This window comes from Cydia amplana, chromosome 2 (genome assembly GCF_948474715.1).
Source record: "Cydia amplana chromosome 2, ilCydAmpl1.1, whole genome shotgun sequence".
NCBI classification, from domain to species: domain Eukaryota; kingdom Metazoa; phylum Arthropoda; class Insecta; order Lepidoptera; family Tortricidae; genus Cydia; species Cydia amplana.
In genome coordinates, this window is record NC_086070.1 from 2488893 (window position 1) to 2513410 (window position 24518).

The window sequence follows — 24518 nt, forward strand, 5'->3', positions numbered from 1 at the left end:
GACTATATCTCTCTCAATGCCAGCAAGGCTTGAATAAAGGGTTTCTTATAAACTTATCCGTAAAAACGTTTAATGGCTACTTGGTTGAGCGGCGGCACTGGTATCCCGGAGTCGCCATTCGAAGTTCCACAATTAGCTAACAGTACATATCCTATTAGTACCTGTGTAAGAGATGCTGCGCTCACACTGGCCACACTTCTGTGTGACCGACACAGTCTTCTTCTCAACTTTCCATAGAGCTGCTCTACTCTTTTCCTCATCCTGGTATCCTTTGACAACCTTTTCCATTTCTTGTTCTAATGCTATGGCTGAACATCTGAAAATTTAGCTTATTTTATCTATCTAATACCTTTAAACGAGCAATTCTTGTTTATTTATTTATTTATATATATATATATATATATATATTTCGGGGATCTCGGAAACGGCTCTAACGATTTCGATGAAATTTGCTATACGGGGGTTTTCGGGGGCGAAAAATCGATCTAGCTAGGTCTTATCTTTGAGAAAACGCGCATATTCGAGTTTTTATATGTTTTCCGAGCGAAGCTCGGTCAGCCAGATATTTATTCTTAACTGATTTCCATGACAAATAGTAAGGTAGTGCTAGTGAGTAAAACCAATTAAAGTAACATACATACGGTTTTTTTTTTCATAAAACTTACAATAAGAAGAGTGTATATGTTACCTGCAGGCAGGGTAGTCTATAGACACTAGAATTTGTGTTTGTTTTAATACAAAGTCATAGGACTTTAGGGAGCTCGCTTTCACACAAAAAAATCGCATTGAAATCGGTCTATCCATTGGAGAGCAGTGAGACACACAGACAGACAGACATTGGTATCAAAAATACTGTGGCAGGTGCTAAAATATTATTGTTATTCAAAAAAGTACCTGTATGTAGACAATAAGTCCACCAAAGGATGTTCTGGCCTCAATTGCTTCCCACCTTCTGCCAAAGCTTCCTCTCTCTCACTCATCTCCCTCACTTCCGCCATCTCTTTCCCACCAAATATGTGCATCGCCACTTCTAGGGGTATACATTGTAATTTTTCCAGTCTAACTTCATTTGGCGTTTGAAGTTCATGGGGTGTTTCCGAGATCATTGATTCTTCGAATATAGGAGCTGATGGTGCTACATTTTCTATCACACCAGTTGATACATTTTCAGTTGTTTCTTCAACTGGTTGGATATGGTCAGTACCTTGACTTATATCAGCTAATGCTGATTCTTTTAATTTCGTTTCCAGTTCTTCTATAGGTAGATCGGACACTGGAACATCTTTAAGAGTGACTATATCTAGACTATGGCACACATCTTTATAGGCACTTTGTGTTGGATCTAAAGACTGACCTTGTGATGATATTTGACTCTGAATTTTCGAGGTTTCTGCAATTGGAATTGAGCTTTGATCTGTTTCTATTAAAGATTCTTTTTGAGCGGATTCATTTACACTTAACACAGTCTGTTCATGAGTAGATGTACTAGGTAAATCTGTATTTTCGACGTTATCTTGTTCAGTAACAGCTAGAGGAAAAGGGATATCGACTTTATCTTGTACAATATTGGCTTGAGCGGAAGCGATACTCTTTTCAACTAATGGCACATTACTTGTAGAAGGCACAGCTTCAGGCATCTCAGTACTTGTAACGCGTTTCTCTTTGCTTTTCTTCTTCTGAAAACGCAAGTTCATGTTATGTTACACAAATAAACAACTACGCATATAATTTTTAATGCAAGAAATGACAACAAAGAAGATAAGAGTTTAAAACATACCGCACGAGGCTTCTCCTTCATCATGGTCGCCATTTTTTATATTGGAATTCCTCAGGATCTTATTACAAACAACACTTCTTTGTTTCTAAAACACATTACTTAAATATTTACAAATAACACAACAACACACCATGGATGGAACGGAAGCGTCAGCTGAGATCTGTCAGTACTGTCACTAACTAGCTGTCAAAGCTGTCTAATGTCAAACGGAACGTCAAATTCTTTTTTTTTATGGCCTGGTTACGAGACTTTTAAGCCTAAATTGTTGCCAGGTGATTTAATTATTGTTATGAATACATTTATTTCGACGTAAACAATATATATTATAGCTGGTCAAGCAGATCTTGTCAGTAGAAAAAGGCGGCAAATTTTAAAAATGTAGGCGCGAAGGCATATCGTCCCATAGAAAATTTGAATTTCGCGCCTGTTTTTACGTCCAAGATTTGCTTGACCAGTTATATCGAGGAGACAGTATTATTGTTTGCTTAAAACCTTTATTGCCCAGCTCTGAAAATGTTCTGCCTCTGTTCTGCTATAAATCTACTGGCAAAAATATTTATTTTATGGAGTGTTTACGGCAAACATACTGGGGCCGTGATATAAACGCAGCCTAAATCTCTTTCCCCCAAATGCTGCAAGTGCGATATAGAGAATGATAAAGACGTTTACGGTAGACCACCAAGAGCACTCAAGAGTCGCACATGCTTGCGTGTCGCGAATCGAATGAAGAGAAATCCATTTTTCCTCAGGACTCGAGCATCACATACCTAAACGCGGCATAATAAGGGCTTAATATGGATTAAGTAAAAATAAAACAAACATCATTCAAGTGAGTAATCAAGGTGTAATTAAAAAAGCATCGGTATGTAAAATAGATACATATTAAATATTAATTGCGGAAATCACTTTCTGCCTAGGAAGGATTTCATAACTTGGTCGACCCAGAACAGACCAACCCTATTAAGTATTTAATCACCAATTTAAAATATCACCAATCGTTTGGTCAGGTTGGCCGTTCGTTTCTTCAGCCAATTCCAGCTTTTAAAAAGCTTAAAACAATCCCACATAATATTGACAACATTTTAAGGCGGCGGTTGTCCTGACAAATGGTCCTGGTACTGTATATTCTCGTCTTCATACTGCGCATGATTCTGCTGAGTTACGATAAAGACTGGAGACTTCATCTTCCTTGGCACAGGAGACGGGGAAGAGGAGTAACTTCTGGACTGCGAAGGCCCGCTTTGCATCTTCGCGCGGAACATTATATTGTCTATTTCATGCATAGCCACGTCTCTCTGATGCTCATCTAGTTTTCTCAGCTTTTTAGCTAATAGCTGACCGTACAGATCGTATTCATCCATGTCTCTTTTCTCTGTAGTAGCTTTCTTTAAGTACGTAACGGCTTCGTCCATTTGCTTTTTAGCGTAGAACATATCTGTGGCTGTGTCAAATCCTGTTGTTTTGTCTGTGGGGTTGGGAGCTGACTGTCTCGTCGGTCTGTTGGTGGGAGTCCTTTCCACTGGACCATGGTTGCGAGGAGCGGTGTGGTCTGGTATTGCCGGAGGGGTCGTGTATGCCGTATTTACGAAGAACTGTAAAATAAAATGGAAATTTGTCAGTCGACGAACTTCCTACATACTATTAATAAATTTAAATTGAGATACCTCTATCTGTTGTTGTCACTTTTAAATTTATCTAAATCGTAAACTATGTCAATAACTTTGATACCCAAGACCGACTTTTTCCGTAAACGGATGAATCAGATGGCGCAATAGTACACAGTACAGGTCGGTCTCAAAGTTCATCTAACATCATAAATCATAGCATTGACATCCGTACAACGAGTAGGTACATGCGATATCGAGAAGGAACCGGATATATCGGGCCGATTGATAACGATAAGCGCCTAAAACCTTCGACATATTATTATGCACTATTATAGAAAGATTGATTTAATATTGAATAAGTACATATCCTTCTGGGACCTATTGAGTGGAACTTTCAATTATGTACTTGACCCCGGCTCTTCGGGGCTTAATCGCGCATAAAATAAATCCGACCGGATAAGTGGTGGAGGACTGGGATAAGTGGCGTAGGTACCTACTCGAAGAGAGGCCAATGCTCAGCACTGGGCGATAAAAGGCTGATATGATGATGATGATGATGAAAATAAATCCAACGTTTCCGATGCGACATCATGGCCAAGCTGATAACCTACGTGGATACCTACCTAGATCATATTGTAACTAATGACAAATGCCTACAGTAGGTATGTATTACTTATCCGTCCTATCCAATTAAATTTACAATTGCGTAAGTAATGTGTGTATATAAACCGTATCCAATGATTCAGTCATTTTATTGTCGGAAACTCATTTGAATTCAGAAACTTCGTCAAATGTTTGCCCGTCATTCCAAGTCGTGCGAGACTTGTGCCCAACGCGACCAAATTAACCAATGATGACACATATTTGGCCAATACAATGCCAAGTTTTGAGAAGTATCCTATCGGTTTGGGCACGGATGTAAAAAATACTACATAAACGTAATAAAAATGTGTCTGAATGTATTTTAATACAAATTATGTTCAATTCTCACCTCATGTTCCATTTGAGTACTATCACATTCATATTTCCCGCCGAGAAAACTTTCCATCATAGGATATGCGAACCATGTCGTATGGTATGAATCTTGCGACTTCTTTTTTTTGTTCCAATGCATTCTGAAAGATGTCATTAGCGATTCTTTCTTCTTCTTGAGGTCAGTGACCGAACAATTTATGCTCAAAGACGTCTGTATTCGAAGCCAAGCATCGGAAACTTCGCTTCTGTTTCTATGATGTGGGTGTTTTGGGTCCCAAAGAAGTTGTTCTCTGCGATAAAGGTCCAGAAATTCCAAAACTACATCGTTTGACCACGACATTCTATGAAAAGTCACAAAAAATGTGCTATGAAACGCGTCCACGCCAACCCTCGCCAAGAGAAAGACTGGGGCGGCAGCCAATCACACGTACTCGCTTATCCAATGTTTGTTTGTGTTGGCCTCGTTCCACAAATTATACGATCGATGTTCGTCATTGGCAGGTGACGTTTGGCGGCCAACCAAAATATTTGTAGGCAGAGTGGCAGAGGAAACTTTTTGGATAGGTAATTAGTTATTTTCATTTTGTTGACAATTTGATCGCAGATGTTTGAGGTTGTAAATAAATTCTTATTGGAATATTTAAGAAATGCGTCGCTTCGCTTGGTTTCAAAAGAGGCCGACGGCCGAGTAGTTTTTTGTTCATTTTGTTGTGCAACTTGCAAAATGCAATGAATATGTTTAGGTTAGGTACCTAACCTAACGGTAAAGTCTGCACCATTATCTGAATAAGCTTGGGTTGGCTTGGGCCAATAATTTTGTTAATTTCACGTCTATTACGTGTTTTGTTCGGACCAACTACGTGGCTTGTAGCACACAGTCATCCGTCGACCAAAGTCCATCGCGGGGTATCGGCCAATGAGGATTAGGTACTTCGGTTATAATACCGCCGGCTGCAGAGCGTCATTCATTCCGTGAAGTGCTAAGAGAAGAGACAGTTGTGCTAATATTATTCGTAGTAATTTTAAATATTTCAAGTGATTTTTACCAGAAGACAACGTGTATTTTTAAAAGTTTACGCATTATTCTTATTGTGAATTTTATAGAAGAGGAAAATAAGGAATTTTAAGGTACTGTTTACCCTCAACTTTAGTTTACAAATTACTCGCTCGACACGGTCAATTTAGAACGTAGCGTTGTGAAATCAATTCATGTGACCCTTCCATCCTTTCTACCACACTTAGAACATATAAGATGTTTGATTTTTATTGTTACAACTAGACTAGAGAAACAATTTTTCAATTTTAGAAGACGAAATAGATCTACCTTCTTTATGCAAAAACTAACAAGGTATACTTTCAGGGAAAATCCTTGTTAGAGTTTTACATTAGATAGGTATTCTAAGTATATTATACATATTAATTCTTTAAAACTGTTCTGTTCAATTAAAAATGTCCAGACATTGGGGTACATGTTCATGTTCAGGTTACCTGGCTTTAAATGTAATGAATGTTGTTTACTGATACCTTTTGATGTACACATTCAGATGGCTACAGAAGTGAGCACAGCTCCGATGGCGTTGCCGCAGCTACAGAGTGTACAGAAGGCCATGGCCATCCCCACGGTGGGGGCAGCCGTTGGGCAGGTTGGAGCGCTATACACCAGAGTTAAGGGTAAGAGCACACATAAATAATATTGTAATAAATAAACCAGCTTTAACCCTTTATAGGGCACACTTTGATATCATAATTATGGCAAAAATTATCAACCTATAGCATCATCTTTTTTGGTTTTTTATTCTTATGTAAAATTTTTAGGACTTAGGGGCGCTGAGGCTTGAATTGAAACATGTATTTTTTTAATCTAGACTATTCTAGACTTATGCAAAAGATCTTGTTTTGCGTGTTGCTTTATATACTGCCCTCCTAAGCGCTATCTCAATAACAAATGATTTTTAAAACGGAACTATCTGCTATACAAACTTAAAGTATAAGTTAGCAATGTATTTTCTTTTGAGAGAGCGCTATTTGGCTTAGTATACCTACTCGTAGGTATACAAAATTGAAGTTGGACACCATCATTTAATGACACATTTTTGAAAACTCCTTTCTAATGTGTTTGATTCAGTATGATGCAAAAAATCATAGTTCATTCTCACCAACAAGATAAGGCAGAAGAACAGTCTATTTCATTATCTTTGTTTTGCTTGTCTTAGTGTAAAAATATGGGTGCACACATCATACTCAAAAATATGCCCCATAGCTCTAATTCCAGCAAATTAAGAACTATGGGACATATTATTGAGTAAGTTGTATGCACCCATATTTTGACACTTGACTGTACATTAATAAAATGTTTATTTTGTCCCCAGACGCACACAGCCTGTTAGAATGGGCGCTCTCGACAGCAGAGGCAGGTGTCACCCTCGCGGCCCACACAGCAGCCCCATACGTGTCAGCACCCCTCGCCGTTGGAGACGCCAAAGTTGCCGGATACATTGACGCCCTCGAGAAGAAAGTACCCCTAGTCAATGAACAGCCACAGGTCATTGTGGAGACTACAAAGAAGGCTGTGCTGACAAAAATCTCACCACATGTCAATAAGGTTTGTAATTACTTATTTACTTTGACTCAGTGACTTAGTAGTAGACTATGTCACAAGGGAACAGAATTACATATTTAGAGTGTAGGTGTAAATTGAATCCTGAACTGAATCCCTAAAATAGAATCCTGAGCATAGTGAGCCTGGAAAAGTGTTAACGCCCAAGGTGGAAATAATATTGCTAACATGCTACTTTTCACATCACATAGGAAATTATTGTTTCAAAATAGTACCTAATATTCAGGCTAAAAAATAGTATGCAAAATAATAAAAAAATAGTGTTTTTAGAAAAAAAAAAGTGTCACCAGTCCCCCTAGCAGGGAAAAAAAGTGCCACTTTGATCCCTCACAGCAGGGAAGAAAAAGCCCTTTTCCGAACAGGACATGTCAATGTGAAAAAATACCTTACCTGGTACAGTCAGCAGCAGAAGTTGCTAAGCGGGCGAGCTGTTCAAAATTACCTTGACACGCTCTTATTATCTTAACAAAAAAGTCGCGTCAAGATCATTTTGAACACCTCGCCCGCTTAGCAACTTCTGCTGCTGACTGTACAACTAAACTGTGGCCCGTTTATTTAATGTTTGTGTTTTTAAGGGTTCCGTACCTCAAAAGAAAAAACGGAACCCTTATAGGATCACTCCCCCCTTTATCTCCGAAACTACTGGGTCTAACATTTTGAAAAATATACACAAAATAGTTCTTTACCTATAGATGACAGGAAAACCTATTAGAAATGTGCAGTCAAGCGTGAGTCGGACTTAATGTACGGAACCCTTGGAACGTGAGTCCGACTCGCACTTGGCCGGTTTTTAGGGTTCCGTAGCCAAATGGCAAAAAACGGAACCCTTATAGATTCGTCATGTCTGTCTGTCTGTCTGTCTGTCTGTCTGTCCGTCTGTCCGTCTGTCCGTCTGTCTGTCCGTCCGTATGTCACAGCCACTTTTCTCCGAAACTATAAGAACTATACTATTGAAACTTGGTAAGTAGATGTATTCTGTGAACCGCATTAAGATTTTCACACAAAAATAGAAAAAAAACAATAAATTTTTGGGGTTCCCCATACTTCGAACTGAAACTCAAAAATTTTTTTTTCATCAAACCCATACGTGTGGGGTATCTATGGATAGGTCTTCAAAAATGATATTGAGGTTTCTAATATCATTTTTTTCTAAACTGAATAGTTTGCGCGAGAGACACTTCCAAAGTGGTAAAATGTGTGTCCCCCCCCTGTAACTTCTAAAATAAGAGAATGATAAAACTAAAAAAAATATATGATGTAAATTACCATGTAAACTTCCACCGAAAATTGGTTTGAACGAGATCTAGTAAGTAGTTTTTTTTTATACGTCATAAATCGCCTAAATACGGAACCCTTCATGGGCGAGTCCGACTCGCACTTGGCCGCTTTTTATGTATTACAAATACTAAAAAGACCGACATATTCTCTTGTACAAATTTCGCAATTTTGGAAACTGTCCAACGGCACGTCTGTAATTCATACTAATATTATAAATGCAAAAGTGTGTCTGTCTGTCTGTCTGTTTATACCTCTTCACGCTTTACCCGCTGAACCGATTTAGTTAAAATGTGATAGAGATAGTTTGACTCCCAGGGAGGAACATAGGCATAGGATATTAGGATAGGATAGGCATAAGATTTCCGGGATAAAGATATCCCGGAAATCATCCCTTAAAAGGGTGAAAACGTTTTTATCTAGGCTTTATGTTTAGTGGCTCTCTAATAAGGAAATTGTTATGGGGAATCAATAAAAAGCAGATTGAATAAAAAATAAGCTACACACAAATTACGAATTCTACGCAAGCAAAGTCGCGGCCAAAAGCTAGTCTAGGGTACTTATACATAAGGTAAACACTACTGTATGGTATAGGTACTGACATTGCTATACATTTTTGAGTGAGTCAACTTAGGTACTCAAGATGTTTGTAATATTTATAGCAGATCTGAGATCAGTTCTTAATTTAGCATAAACCACATTTCGTAAATGAGTCTTTAAAAGAGCATATGTATATGACGAGAGCTGTCATGGAAAAATGAAAATAGAACAACCTATATATATGGATAAATGATTTTATTATTTTTATATCATTTTGACTCATGTTCTTTCACTGATACCTATATGTTAAAATTGTTAAATATCAAACGGTGTCGTCAACGCCACCTAGCCGACCATAGGCCAAAGGTGTGTGCGCCATCTATCCGAGAATGACTTTCTTGATTTCCGAGGTACGTTTTATCCTTATATTAAAATAATCTTTGACGTCGACTGTACAATACTGTACATGACCTCAACTCGGGCGCCGATACCTATACAATTTTCTTTCATACACAATAAGGGCTCATTTAGACGGCGCGCGAACTCGTATACGATTTCAGTTACATTGCGGACCATTGAGGGTACATCAGTTCAAATGACGCAATGTAATGAAACTCGCATGCGAGTTCTCGCACCGTCTAAATGAGCCTTAATCAATATCTCTGGTTACATTGATTGTCTAGAGGACAATGACCACGGCCACTGATATCAACATCCGGATCCGACAGAAACCGAGGCACATTCATAACAGATAACATTCAAACCTATATTCAAGGTGGCGTAATAGTTCAATAATTATTTAACGTTACAATTGATGTTGGAATTTGAACCTTCTAATTGAGACTCTAGAGTTGTTATTTGAATGGCTCATCAATATGCCTACTGGATATAACTTGGCAACTTCAATTTAAAATTGGATATTTTTCTAGTTGGTATAGTTCGTTTTTTTTTAAGATTAGAAAGAACTTGAAAGAAGGTAAGCGATTTTGACATGTCTTTTAATTGAAAAATACTTTTTTAAATCAATAACTATTACTTATGAAAGCAGAAGACTATAAAAGATCGTATTAGATTCATAATTGTTACATATTTACCGTAACTTATTTTTAAAATGTGTTTTTCAATTAAAAGACACATCAAGATTGTTTACCAAATTTCTAATGCTAAAAAAAACGAAGTATAGTGTTGGTACAGACCGCAGCAGAAGTGAATAAGCGGGCGAGGTGTTCAAAATTACCTTGACACGCTCTTATTCTCTTAACCCTTAAATGCATGGTGTACGATGCAGCGTGCACAACATAAAAATCAAATTTATGCATAATTAGACAAATTCTATTTGTTCCTGTATATTATTTCATTAGTTAATCTATAATCAATTTTCTGAATTTTTACTTAAATTTACGCAATATTTTAATTTATAAAAATTACATTTGTTTTAAAGACGAAATGTGGGAAAACTTTGGAAAAACCGGAAGTTGATGATTTTTAGTGTGTGATTTAGGGCCGAGTTTCCGGGGTTTGTAATTATTTTATATTTAAAAACTTTATCATAGGAATATCACAAATAGTGTACCTTTCTGATGGCAGTAAGATTTTTCCTATATATCTTACTAATAATTATATATTTACATAAATATGATTTAGCCTATACAACTTCTAACACTGATTTCGCAGCGAAAATCGATGTTATATTTTTTTTACTATTTTTCCTAGAACCAGCAATGAATTATATGATACATACACTGATACATATATTAATTTCGGGCAAAAAGAAAAAATCATGCATTTAAGGGTTAACAATAAAGTCGCGTCAAGATCATGTTGAACACCTGGCCCGCTTAGAAACTTCTGCTGCTGACTGTACTTCATTGTAAAGATCATTCTTTTTTTTTATACCCTTTGGTGGTAAACAAAGCACGCGGTCCGCCTGATAGTAAGCGGTCACCGTAGCCTATGGAGGCCTGCAACTCCCAAGGTCTCGCCGACCCTTTAAAAACTTTACTACCAATACTACCTATACTTTAGGACGACTGCTAAGACATAAACCCAAGATTTATACAATACAATATAACGCAGTAATATCTTAAATTAAAATACACGTTCACAATTTTGTTACTGTTTCAATTTCTGGATACAAGTATATGGATATAGAACTCGCTCTGTACGAACTGCCCTGTTAACCATAACAACCGGTTGTGGTTGCCAGACTACAACCTTAATAACAACCTTCAGCCGCAGAATAGATAATAGTACTAGGTACAGAAGATTCACTCTCTAACAAAACGCGTCTGTTACGATTACGACAGATATGACCGCTAGGTGGCGCTGCGCGGCCTATGGCTAGACACCAAAATTGGTGCGGGACGGATGTACTTGTAGGTACTTGTTGCGACGCGGCGAAATCGCGGAGTGAGCCACGCCTGCTTCAAAAGGGAGTTCATAATCTTCATATTATTGTATTTAAAATGATATGCATGCATGATGCTCGATAAGATTGAACTGAAACCGGATTAGCAACAACATTTCGATAATATTTATCTGTACCTACAACGGCTAATGAACGTCATTTGCTATCATAATCTTCAAGATAATTTAATGAGTCTCGAAAACAATTCCTTTATTGCGGCGTAATTAAATAAAACGAAAGGGAAAACCAGCTTATAGTAACCATTTTGCCAATATAAGTGAATAAATACAATATTTCTGTAACTGTAATACCAATGTAACAACTGAGCTACCAAAGTTCAGCCGGTGAATATCTCGTTATAAGATAAGAAGGAAATAAATCATACTAATTTATTAAAATATTTTGATGTGTGCTATTTTAAGTAGAAAATATAGTCTATAATTAATTAAAATTTTGTTACACAACTAGCGACCCGCCCCGGCTTCGCACAGGTTAACAAATTATACATAAACCTTCCTCTTGAATCACTCTATCTATTAAAAAGCGGCCAAGTGCGAGTCGGACTCGCCCATGAAGGGTTCCGTATTTAGGCGATTTATGACGTATAAAAAAAAAACTACTTACTAGATCTCGTTCAAACCAATTTTCGGTGGAAGTTTACATCATATATTTTTTTTAGTTTTATCATTCTCTTATTTTAGAAGTTACAGGGGGGGGGGACACACATTTTATCACTTTGGAAGTGTCTCTCGCGCAAACTATTCAGTTTAGAAAAAAATGATATTAGAAACCTCAATATCATTTTTGAAGACCTATCCATAGATACCCCACACGTATGGGTTTGATGAAAAAATTTTTTTTTAGTTTCAGTTCCCGTTCCCGTTTAAGTATGGGGAACCCCAAAAATTTATTGTTTTTTTCTATTTTTGTGTGAAAATCTTAATGCGGTTCACAGAATACATCTACTTACCAAGTTTCAACAGTATAGTTCTTATAGTTTCGGAGAAAAGTGGCTGTGACATACGGACGGACAGACGGACAGACGGACAGACAGACAGACATGACGAATCTATAAGGGTTCCGTTTTTTGCCATTTGGCTACGGAACCCTAAAAACCGCATCAAAATCCGTTGCGTAGTTTTAAAGATCTAAGCATACATACAGACAGATAGACAGACAGCGGGAAGCGACTTTGTTTTATATTATGTAGTGATAGGGCACACAAATTAAATGTCGCTTCTGTAGTAGGGGGCTGTTCATAAATTACGTCATCTATTTTTGACGATTTTTGACCCCCCCACTCCCCCTAAAATCATCCAAAAAACATGCTTCGAATGACCCCGTTTCCTCCTACGTCATGCTACCATCATCCGATGTCCAGACCCCCCCTAATTTGAAATGACGTAATTTATGAATAGCCCCTAGGTAGTTAATAGGAGCAAAGGTATCGAAGGTTATTTGAAGGAAGTTTCACTACGCACTGAACTTTGCCTTTTAAAATGACCTCATCAGACCACGAGTAATAAAATTATGTACTTGATGTATAAACCGGTATAAGAATGATAAATTCCAAAGTACACACGAAAATAAGCAGAAGAACTGAATTGTCAGTTGTTATACTATACCATAGAGAAAAAAATACATAGAGTGCTCACTTCATACATCAGTTTTAGTACCAAAAAGACTATTAGCATCTAGCGTCGAGTAGCGGAACTATCAGTACTGCAACTTGACAATAGATGTAGCATCGACCGGAAAGTCTTATGCTGTTGAGATAAGACTTTCCGGTTGGTGCTACATCTATTGTCAAGTAGCAGTACTGATAGTTCCGCTACTCGATGCTAGATGTAGACACTGAAATTAATAGTCTGAACTGATGTATGGAGTGAGCACTCTTGTCTTACTATATTTCTCTATGACTATACCTACGCGAGTACCTCTGCACGGTCCTTGCAAACCTATACGAACAGGAGCTTTCATACTACCTAAGTACCATCTCACTCTACCATATAGCTACCTCTCGCTCTTGCAAGATCGTGTCGTGCGTACTATGTTTTTAATTAACTGTCATCGAAGTGCGGACTGGACTTGCCAGTTGGGGTACGCCCCAACCTACGGGTATAGATATGCACCCGGCCCTCGATTACCTTGATAAATGTGGAATAATAAATTACTATTCCATAGTAGGCACATAACCGGTCGGTTACTGTATTACCGTTAAATTACAGTACGTAGAACAGTCGAGACGATTATCCATATACCATATACCTACCTACCTATTAGCTACTCGTATGCCCGCGAGGGATTCGGGCTGTCAATGCTGTGCATTTGCCCTCCCACCGTCCCATTGGATGGATTTTGTCAAAATCGGTTCACTAGTTTGCCTTAAAGAATAAAGAGAGATATTAAATAGAAAAGCTGACAAAATTTATGTACCTAGGCGTGAGAATTATTACTAGGGTATCTTTTTGCGCCTAACGCCCGATGCGCCTAAGGGGGCCCACTGATTAACAGTCCGCCGGACGATATCAGCCTGTCAGTTGTTCGGAATTGTCAACTTTGTTCTAACTGACAGGCCGATATCGTCCGGCGCACTGTTAATCAGTGGGCCCCTTAAGACTGACATTCGATTGTCATTTTTGAAATGTCAGGAGTTCGGCAGCTCGCTAAGCAATGAGTGGACATACGGGCGCTCATTGCTTAGCACGTTGTGCAAAAATTATTAAAAAAATGTAACCCCTCGTATGTTTAGACACGGATCCGTGCGTGGGAATTTTGATCTATTGTTGTAAATGTCAAGGTCACTTTTTCAATGATCAAATTTGACAGGCAGCATACAGAGGGGTTTTAGACCTATTTTCGTGATTTTTTTTCTATCGAACAACAGTTGTTTATTGAGGTTTCGAGTCACTGTAGTTACTAGAGAAATACCACAAGACTGCTATTTATATTTTTGGTAACCTAACATGAGTTCATGACCTATGATGGTGTCCCTCAGTTATCTGATAATTTTGGCATGGCGTTAGGAATGGGTTACTCTGGACTAGGGTTACCAGATACAAATTTAGAATTTCCTGACAAAATTCCTGATTTCCGAATATTTTTCCTGACATTCCTTTTTTTGACGACACGACGGGGGGGGGGGGGTCTAGCCGTTAGCGATGGCTACCCGATTGAGCCGATAGCCGCATCAACGCAGTACACGGCCCTAATTGTAAAAGTGCAATTATATTATTTTGGTGAGTTAGTAGTTAAATTTAGTTTTCTCAAACATGCAATGAAATGTCGTCGCTCCGGGCGTTATATCAGGCTTCGAAGTATCACGTTTAGGGCGGAGCAACTCCAGAGAACTGTAAAGGAATTTCATACGAAATTGAAGGCCTAGGCCGGGAAGTAATTTTTTTTAAATTCTAATGTAAACATGGGGTCTGTGTCCATGAACAGGCTAAACAGCCGAATTATATTTTTTTTTTATATTTTTAGTTAATGAATGGTTATCGGACCAAAATATCCGTGTTAACGCCTGTTATACACGAACGTACTGATATTAAGAATACGAATCTGTATGATTCAATGTGTTGATGAATAAATTTAAAATCTTGTCTATACGTAAATCACCAGAGACCATAGACAATATTTAAAATCCTCTGCATTTATTTTATTTATTGAAATTGAGATTCTTATTATCAGGTTGTGTAGAATGGCCCTAATAGGGTCTATTCGAACACTACACACGCGAAATACGGACGACTTCCGTAAAAAAAAAAGTCATTATGGCAGGATTGGAAGGAAAATTAAAAAACTTTTGTCGTGTAGCTATTTGTGGTTGATATTTATAATTTGTTTTTTTGAGTGGTGATTTTTTTTATTTCATTGCATATGTTTGAGAAAAGCACTATACATGCCTAGCCGTGAAAAGGTCTTGCCGACTTCGTATCACTATCCGGCCTCCCTACGGTCGGCCGTCTATACCTACTCACCCGGCAAGCCCTTCTTTCCCGGCGTCTGCAGTAATGTACTATAGTTTTACCTACATTAATTTTAATCACAGAGGCAGAGGATACTTCTTATTGTATTGTTATCTTTAGACATGATTTCGATTTCTAAAAACATCTAAAGTAAATAAAAATAAAAAGGTACTTTATAAAAAAGTCTATCAATTCAAAAAATTCCTGACATTTTCGTGTTCCGTCCCCATTCCTGACAAAAGGCCAAAATTCCTGACAAGTCAGGAAAATTCCTGTCATCTGGTAACCCTACTCTGGACGCTGCCAGTTAGCCCCAGTAGGTATACCTACACCTATTATTTAGCGACTAAATTTTTAACTAATCACTTTTTCTAGCAATGTGATAAATTATCATACAATAGAGGCCAAACAGCGTGTTTCAATAATTAATTGTTTATTATGTTTCCTCAATACCTACATACTCGTACCTGCGTAAGCACGAAAAACTAGGCAAATGCTGAACATGGACAAATACATTTGATTAGGTACTTAATTCAGTGTTCGTAACTTTCATAAGTGCCTAGTTGCCTACAGCTACACTCTATCTGTGGACGTCATCAGACGATACCTTTCTAAATGACGTCATGGCACGCTTTTATTCGAGAAATGCTTACGTAGGTAGTGTTTTTACCTAATATGTATTTTATTTACAATTCACAATGCAATATTTTTTCGCATGGAAGGCTTATGCCATTTTAGTTTTGGAAATTTTACTGTGAAAAGAAACAGATCGACTAGTCTTGGCCCACTTAACCAATCACTATGGTTATGTAATAGGGGCAAGATAAAAAATTGATTTAAAAATATTTACGAAGCAGGGCTTTCCTCATACTGTTTCACTTACTCCAAGCAAAACAAACTATGTTTCTCTTATTCTCCCCGGAAAAAAAATCGAAATAAAGAATTGATAATATAGCGTTAGACATATAGACCAATTTTCTCTTTTTTATGTCTAACTTTTGTTTATTTTTGTCACCAGGTTGTAGGCTGCCGCGTGGCCGCCGAGCAACGCGTGAAGTCACTCAAGGAGCTCTCCTGGGCCAAAGCCAACGCCCTTCTCAACACAGCTTACGGCCAGAAGGCGCTCATTAGCGTAGACAGTGGCGCCACCTACGCTATGCAACTCTTGGACCACTACTTACCCCCTGTAGGACCTCAGGAGGAATCTGGTGAGTACTGCAAGGATCTACTCTATGTCACTCAAACTGTCCTTAGTCCTGGGCAAAAGCCAACGTTCTTCTCAACACAGCTAACGGCCAGAAGACGATCATAAGCGTAGACAGTGGCGCCACCTACGCTAAGCAGTTGTTAGTTGTTAGACACTAGGCAAGAAACAGTTTTAATCAATATTTGCACAATCTGAAAGCCGTTATCCGACGGCATGATAGCAACGCAGCAATATCATGACGTCCAGAGTACCATCGTGCACTCTGTTAACTGAAAATAAACCTTATTGTAAGGCCATAAGTTCTACTTTTGTTGCTGTTAGTGCCCTGATAACAGAAAACTGCCATAAATACACAATCAATGATAATATCGGCCGAGACTTCACCAGGCTCGATTAAGATAATGTTACGTTCATTTATAACTTATTACCTAACCGGAAGACGTTAAGTGATCAATAGTAACAGCACACTGCGAACAGAAACTAACTAATAGTAGAACTTGTCTTTGAAATATGGTTTTTGAATGATCAATTAACAGAGTGGATGGTACTTTATCTCGTTTCAATTAGGTGTACGATTGGTTGGCATCACCGTAATAACAATTAATAGTAGTGCAGTGACTGCAGTGTAATAAAAATAAAGACTTGGCTTAATAGTCTCGTAACCAGGAAATAAAATATAAAAAAAACACGTTTGCAAGCTTTGGCTTAATGTATCCAAATATGTACCTAAATAATATATTGGTCGCCAAATGATACATAACGAATCTTCCATCCAATAACTAAAACGTTCTAACTCCCTTAAAATAATTCCTCCCTTTCTTACAAATAAGTCAAATGACAGATTACCGGTTCGCCGGACGATATCAGCCTGTCAGTTAAACGCAAAAGGTGACAGCTCCGACCAACTGACAGGCTGACATCGTCCGGCGGACTGGTAATCAGTGGGCCGCTTAAGACACGTTTAAAAGCTGATTGAGGGTTAACGAGTTTATGGATAACGTCAAAACAGGTTTAATTTGGGAAACGCTTATGAATAACTAGCGACCCGCCCCGGATTCGCACGGGTAGTTCAACCAATTTACACAAAACCTTTACAAATTATACACATAAACCTTCCTCAAGGATCACTCTATTGATAGGTGAAAACCGCATGAAAATCCGTCCAGTAGTTTTTGAGTTTATCGCGAACATACAGACAGACAGACAGACGCGGCAGGGGCAGACTTTGTTTCATAATATGTATGTATTGATTGATTGATTTAGACGACCGGTCTGGCCTAGTGGGTAGTGACCCTGCCTGTTAGACCGCGAGCCACGAACCGGTTTCCATGACCAATCGCCTCCCAGGCGATAACTCCTATAGTGGTTAACGGCTACGTATGATGAATCCTCGTGGACGTCAGCTGCCGCTCCGTTGGTGGGTTGAGGAATGGCAGCCACCGAAACACGTAAAAAAAAAAAATATTTTCAGTCATCGCCTCCCGTTTGATACTTTGCCAGATGATAGTTTAGGTGCTATTGTTAATAAAAAAAATCGTCAGCCGGTTGTATCGCGGTGGAAACACCGTCAGCTGGTCACATGATCATGTAAAAAAAAAATTTTTTTTCAGTCATCGCCTCCCGCTTGATACTTTGTCAGATGATAGTTTAGGTGCTATTGTTAATAAAAAACATCGTCAGCCGGTTGTATCGCGGTGGAATCACCGTCAGCTGGTCACATGAACATGTAAAAAAAAATTTTTTTTTCAGTCATCGCCTCCCGCTTGATACTTTGTCAGATGATAGTTTAGGTGCTATTGTTAATAAAAAAAATCGTCAGCCGGTTGTATCGCGGTGGAATCACCGTCAGCTGGTCACATGAACATGTAAAAAAAATTTTTTTTTTCAGTCATCGCCTCCCGCTTGATACTTTGTCAGATGATAGTTTAGGTGCTATTGTTAATAAAAATAATCGTCAGCCGGTTGTATCGCGGTGGAATCACCGTCAGCTGGTCACATGAACATGTAAAAAAAAATTTTTTTTTCAGTCATCGCCTCCCGCTTGATACTTTGTCAGATGATAGTTTAGGTGCTATTGTTAATAAAAAACATCGTCAGCCGGTTGTATCGCGGTGGAATCACCGTCAGCTGGTCATATGAACATATATTAGATTTTATTTATTTATTTGCTTGATATCTTCATGTGACCAGCTGACGGTGATTCCACCGCGATACAACCGGCTGACGATGTTTTTTATTAACAATAGCACCTAAACTATCATCTGACAAAGTATCAAGCGGGAGGCGATGACTGAAAAAATATTTTTTTTTTACATGTTCATGTGACCAGCTGACGGTGATTCCACCGCGATACAACCGGCTGACGATCTCTTTTATTAACAATAGCACCTAAACTATCATCCGACAAAGTATCAAGCGGGAGGCGATGACTGAAAAAATATATTTTTTTTACATGTTCATGTGACCAGCTGACGGTGATTCCACCGCGATACAACCGGCTGACGATTCTTTTTATTAATAATAGCACCTAAACTATCATCTGACAAAGTATCAAGCGGGAGGCGATGACTGAAAAAATATTTTTTTTTTACATGTTCATGTGACCAGCTGACGGTGATTCCACCGCGATACAACCGGCTGACGATTTGTTTTATTAACAATAGCACCTAAACTATCATCTGACAAAGTATCAAGCGGGAGGCGATGACTGAAAAAAAAATTTTTTTTTACATGTTCATGTGACCAGCTGACGGTGATTCCACCGCGATACAACCGGCTGACGATTCTTTTTATTAATAATAGCACCTAAACTATCATCTGGCAAAGTATCAAACGGGAGGCGATGACTGAAACCAATTATTTAAATTTTAGATTGTATTTATTTATTTGCTTTATAAATTCATGTGACCAGCTGACGGTGATTCCACCGCGATACAACCGGCTGACGATTTTTTTTATTAACAATATCACCTAAACTATCATCTGACAAAGTATCAAGCGGGAGGCGATGACTGAAAAAATATTTTTTTTTTACATGTTCATGTGACCAGCTGACGGTGATTCCACCGCGATACAACCGGCTGACGATTTGTTTTATTAACAATAGCACCTAAACTATCATCTGACAAAATATCAACCGGGAGGCGATGACTGAAAAAAAAATTTTTTTTTACATGTTCATGTGATCAGCTGACGGTGATTTCACCGCGATACAACCGGCTGACGAGTTTTTTTATTAACAATAGCACCTAAACTATCATCTGACAAAGTATCAAGCGGGAGGCGATGACTGAAAAAAAATATTTTTTTTACATGTTCATGTGTACAGCTGACGGTGATTCCACCGCGATACAACCGGCTGACGATTGTTTTTATTAACAATAGCACCTAAACTTTCATCTGACTAAGTATCAAACGGGAGGCGATGACTGAAAAAAAAATTTTTTTTTACGTGTTTCGGTGGCTGCCATTCCTCAACCCACCAACGTAGCGGCAGCTGACGTCCACGAGGGTTCATCATATATGGCCGTTAACCAGTATACGAGTTTTCACCCGGGAGGCGATGACTGACGAAATTTGCGCCTGGCTCGTGGACCATGTGAAGCCGCGGTCCTGGGTTCGAATCCCAGTAAGGGCATTTATTTGTGCGATGAGCACAGATATTTGTTCCTGAGTCATGGTTGTTTTCTATGTATTTAAGTATTTGTATATTATATATATCGTTGTCTGAGTACCCACAACACAAGCTTTCTTGAGCTTACCGTGGGGCTTAGTCAATTTGTGTAATAATGTCCTATAATATTTATTTTATTATTTATTATTATTTATTGATGATGTATTTTCGTTTCAGTTGAAATAGTGGCAGCAACGAACGACCCAGCGCTCCACACTGTTCAGACGGTGGGCCGGCTCAGCGCCGTCGCGGCGCGCCGGGTGTGGGCCAACCTGGCCTACAAGGTCAACGAGCTCAGGCAATCTGGTACGTACCTGCAGTTCTTAGACGTATCGTCAGCGGAGTTGGGCGTTTTTAGGGTTCCGTAGCCAAATGGCAAAAAACGGAACCCTTATAGATTCGTCATGTCTGTCTGTCTGTCCGTCCGTATGTCACAGCCACTTTTCTCCGAAACTATAAGAACTATACTGTTGAAACTTGGTAAGTAGATGTATTCTGTGAACCCTACCTGTAGAATTTTCACACAAAAATAGAAAAAAAACAATAAATTTTTGGGGTTCCCCATACTTCGAACTGAAACTCAAAAATTTTTTTTTCATCAAACCCACACGTGTGGGATAGGTCTTCAAAAATGATATTGAGGTTTCTAATATCATTGTTTTCTAAACTGAATAGTTTGCGCGAGAGACACTTCCAAAGTGGTAAAATGTGTGTCCCCCCCCCCCCCTGTAACTTCTAAAATAAGAGAATGATAATACTAAAAAAAATATATGATGTACATTACCATGTAAACTTCCACCGAAAATTGGTTTGAACGAGATCTAGTAAGTAGTTTTTTTTTTATACGTCATAAATCGCCTAAATACGGAACCCTTCATGGGCGAGTCCGACTCGCACTTGTCCGACTCGCACTTGGCCGCTTTTTTTTTGTTGTCCCAAACACTTTTTTTTTCAAATTTGGGTTTTTTTTATATTATTTCTACTCAGAATCACGAGCTCTTTCTGTCCTAATAGGAGAAAAAAAGTGTCCTAAGGTTTTTATTTCCATTCCGTCACCATTTTTCATAGACTTTGTATGGTGGTCGCGTAATGGAAAGATCGAAAAATGTATGGAAATTTTGGGACACTTTTTTTTCTCCTATTAGGATAGAAAGAGCTCGTGATTCTGAGTAGAAATAACATAAAAAATTCCAAATTTGAAAAAAAAGTGTTTGGGACAAGAAAAAAAAACGCCCAGTTACGAGTAAGGGGCCGTGGGTTCAGCCAGCAGTATTTGAATTGTAACGCTTTTTTAGGTTCCCAATAAATAAGTTTCCAAGAAATTTCATAGCAATCTTGTGGCCTTTCTCTAGTAACTACAAGGATTCGAAGCCTCAATAAACAACTGTTGCTCGATAGAAAAAAATCACGAACCCTATCTAAAACGCACCATAAATTTTTTTTAATATTTTTTACACAATAACTAAACATTAGAAAATCCCGATTCCGGGCACGCACGTCGCATTGCTTAGCGAGCTGAACTCACAGTGTCACAGTGCCTTATCTAACAACTGATACAAAATCTAGATATATGAAGTATTCATTTTTTACATCGACATGTGATCTAGTAAACTATATGTTTAAAAATAGCTCTTTCATTTGCTGTTCGTGGCTATGTGTAGAATTATTTCATACTTGTACCGATAAATTTATTTAAAAATGTTAGAGCAGTAACTGCTTTGGCTGTCGGAAAAAATAAATATATTTACGTAGGTATTTTTTTCAGTATTGAACATTAAGATATTTTAGTGGTATTAACTACTGATAATAAAAATTCCCCACTTAATATCTGCTACCACGAGTTTAAATGTTAGGCTCGTCATAAATAATCTATCAACGTGGTGTCTCTCTCAAAAGAAATCTTATCATTGTAACAATAGGCAATAACAATATTTCATTGTTTACAGGTATAGACTTCGATGTGACTCGCTACCTTAAAGCTTTGCTGGCCGCTCTCCATCTAGCTTCAGTCACCAACCTGCTGCACCAAAAAGAGGTAGCCAAGGAACAACCGAGCAGCCCCGCAGAGCCCAAGACCTCGGCAGCCCCCCCGGAGACCCACCAAACTGCCCCCACCACCGCCAACAAGGTCAAGTCCACCCCTGAAGGCAAATCCACAAACCATTCCAAAAATAAGTCCAACTAAACTTTTTATTACTATTAACATGCTACAATGTCGGTATACTGGCTTTATCCACATTGTTCTAGCTGTAAGGAAAGCACTATTTTATAATTTTAATTGTATTTAAAATTGCTATAATTATACACCGCCTAGCGTTTCGATAATGATATTGGATTGTAATGCTTTTTAATATTTGGAAAAATGTATTTACAATAAAACAATTTGTATTTTATAAACTTTTTTATTTTGTAGTATACTTGGTTAGCACTAGATTTGTAGTCTAGGGATCTAGGATACAGTCCTTATATTGGTTTAGGCCCAAGATTCGATTACATGGGTTAAAGAGATATGAGACTTGATATGGAATGTGGTCCGATCAATGAGAAACTTTTGAATATAAACAGTTTTTTGGGGTACTTACCACTATTTCGTAAAGAAAAATTAACTTATTTACCCTTCAGAAGTTCCTTATTTAAGATCGTGTGTTAAAATGCCAGAAAAGTACCTATAATTTAGTCAGCCTCATTCTAAATGCTTAGAGCCGTCAGTAAACATCAAAAGATCCATTTTGGGGCATTCACAATTAGAGTAACGTTATGAAAATATAATACCTATTTGTTTTGGCACGAACCCCGGCTAAACAATTTAAAACGAAACTGCGGAAATGTGTAAGCCAATAATACTATTTCTTCAAATAAACTGGAAAATATATAATTATAAATCTAAAAACATCAGCATCAAAATAAACCAATCGTCATAATATTGAACGCAATATTACGTAAAGGGAGCCACTGATTACCAGTCCGCCGGACAATATCGGCCTGTCAGTTGTTCGAAACTGTCGCCTTTAACCTTTAACTGACAGGCCGATATCGTCCGGCGGACTGTTAATCAATGGGCCCCTTAAAGCATTCAACATAGCTGCAATATATATTATGGTATATGTCGTAAAGTGTGAAGGCTTCTTAAAACAATAATTAGGTAAATATAAAGTCGATATCAACAAATTCTAACAGTCAACTCTATATCCTTCCGAATTTACCCTTTGAACGCCAAGAACCAGAAGTCGTGCCTGTGGCGCCAACAACGCGTATGTGCTATGGCGTATGTAACAAAGCTAAGTAGCCTTCAACGTTTCCAGTACGGTTTATATTTGCTAGCTTATGCCAGAGATATTGGCGTGTGCATAACGTTCTTGAGTTTCACGGCATTCAAAAGGTTAAATAAAATAAAACTAATGAAGCCTTGATTTTTAAGGCATACTCGTATAGCCATTTCATAATTAAAATATCTATCTTAAAATAAAATTAAGTACATTGCTGCTTGATTACTAAACTAGGTGCTTTAAATGCAAACTCGCATAACTTAAATACGTATAAGCCAAATATAGCTAAAACTAAATAAAATAGGCATTTGAGGTGACCTCTGAATCCCAACTAGATTTTTTTAACCTTTTCGCCGCCACGTCAATGAAGTAATAAAGTGACATCAACGCCAAGCCACAAAATTGCACGTTAACAATCAATAACATATCAAGTCGTGGCGTGCGGGGCATGAAATGTACTGACTTTATATCAAGTCAATGGCGGCGGAAAGGTTAATGGACAATTAACATTGATCATTATTAAGTTATTAGTTTTACAAATACAGAGGGCACCTGAATTGCTGGTGGGGATACACGTAGAACATACTGGATGTTAAAACAGTGCCCCGTTTATCAAAAGCTTGTAACTTGTAATACAAGTGGAAGTCCCTTTCTAACAAAAGCCGTCAAAAAGGGACTTCCGCTTGTATTACAAGTTACAAGCTTTTGATAAACAGGGCACAGGACACCGGCCTATGACAAAGATTAATAAGATTAGTGAATGATCTGTGTTTTAGGACAAGGCAAAATACTAATATTTGTAGACGAGAAATGTCAAGATTATTTTGTAACTCTGTTTTTGGCTAATATAGTTTGATAGTATTTAGGATACTCGCAGTGATGATATGCGTCCCTAAGGCGTGTAAAATTAAAGAAAGGAATGGAAAGATTCACACGCTCTGGAGCGTGTGTTTAAAGCTTCGGTAGCGGTAGCTCAGTTTGTTAAGAGCGATCGGTCCGGTGTTCCGAAGGCTTGAGTGTCTTGCCCGAAGCGGTGAATTTTTCTTTTAACATTAAAATTGTGTTAATATTATTGGAAACTAAAAAAAGTAGCTGAACCAATAGATGTCGTCCCAAAACGCTTGGAAATAGAGATCGAGCATTACAACAGGAGCGAGCTATCTTCACAATACATTTTTACAGTTGTGGTCTTTCAGATTATGTATT

The 24518-nt window shown here is 38.2% G+C and overlaps 3 protein-coding genes across 3 annotated transcripts in view; 1 reads left to right on the forward strand and 2 right to left on the reverse strand.

Annotated features, from left to right (window-relative positions):
• The window catches only part of LOC134655879 (uncharacterized), a 45436-nt gene extending 43526 nt beyond the window's left edge, over positions 1–1910 (reverse strand). Inside the window, exons 1-3 of the mRNA XM_063511375.1 lie at positions 1778–1910; positions 895–1676; positions 162–316 (exon numbers count right to left, since the gene is read on the reverse strand). Coding sequence (XP_063367445.1) covers positions 162–316; positions 895–1676; positions 1778–1810 — 970 coding nt within the window. The 5' untranslated portion in view covers positions 1811–1910. The remainder of the gene's footprint in view (positions 1–161; positions 317–894; positions 1677–1777) is intronic.
• An 840-nt stretch (positions 1911–2750) lies between these two features.
• On the reverse strand, positions 2751–4876 carry LOC134656843 (uncharacterized). Its single transcript, XM_063512372.1, has 2 exons — positions 4376–4876; positions 2751–3369 (listed from the first exon to the last, which is right to left on the reverse strand). Exons 1-2 carry the CDS (start codon positions 4697–4699, stop codon positions 2860–2862), a joined length of 834 nt encoding a protein of 277 aa, XP_063368442.1. The 5' UTR covers positions 4700–4876; the 3' UTR covers positions 2751–2859.
• A 437-nt stretch (positions 4877–5313) lies between these two features.
• On the forward strand, positions 5314–22443 carry LOC134662036 (lipid storage droplets surface-binding protein 2). The gene is made up of 6 exons (XM_063518296.1): positions 5314–5487; positions 5904–6030; positions 6729–6961; positions 16185–16374; positions 20224–20352; positions 21993–22443. The coding sequence occupies exons 2-6, from the start codon at positions 5904–5906 to the stop codon at positions 22229–22231; spliced, it is 918 nt and encodes a 305-aa protein (XP_063374366.1). The 5' UTR covers positions 5314–5487; the 3' UTR covers positions 22232–22443.
• The last annotated feature ends 2075 nt before the right edge of the window (positions 22444–24518 follow it).

Excerpts from the sequence above, each read along its gene's own strand:
- LOC134662036 (XM_063518296.1), top strand. The coding sequence starts at position 5,904 with ATGGCTACAGAAGTGAGCACAGCTCCGATGGCGTTGCCGCAGCTACAG. Across the intron at positions 6,031-6,728 it reads GCTATACACCAGAGTTAAGG|ACGCACACAGCCTGTTAGAA; the intron begins GTAAGAGCACAC and ends TTTTGTCCCCAG. Across the intron at positions 20,353-21,992 it reads CAACGAGCTCAGGCAATCTG|GTATAGACTTCGATGTGACT; the intron begins GTACGTACCTGC and ends CATTGTTTACAG.
- LOC134656843 (XM_063512372.1), bottom strand. The coding sequence starts at position 4,699 with ATGTCGTGGTCAAACGATGTAGTTTTGGAATTTCTGGACCTTTATCGC. Across the intron at positions 3,370-4,375 it reads GTACTCAAATGGAACATGAG|TTCTTCGTAAATACGGCATA; the intron begins GTGAGAATTGAA and ends TTTATTTTACAG.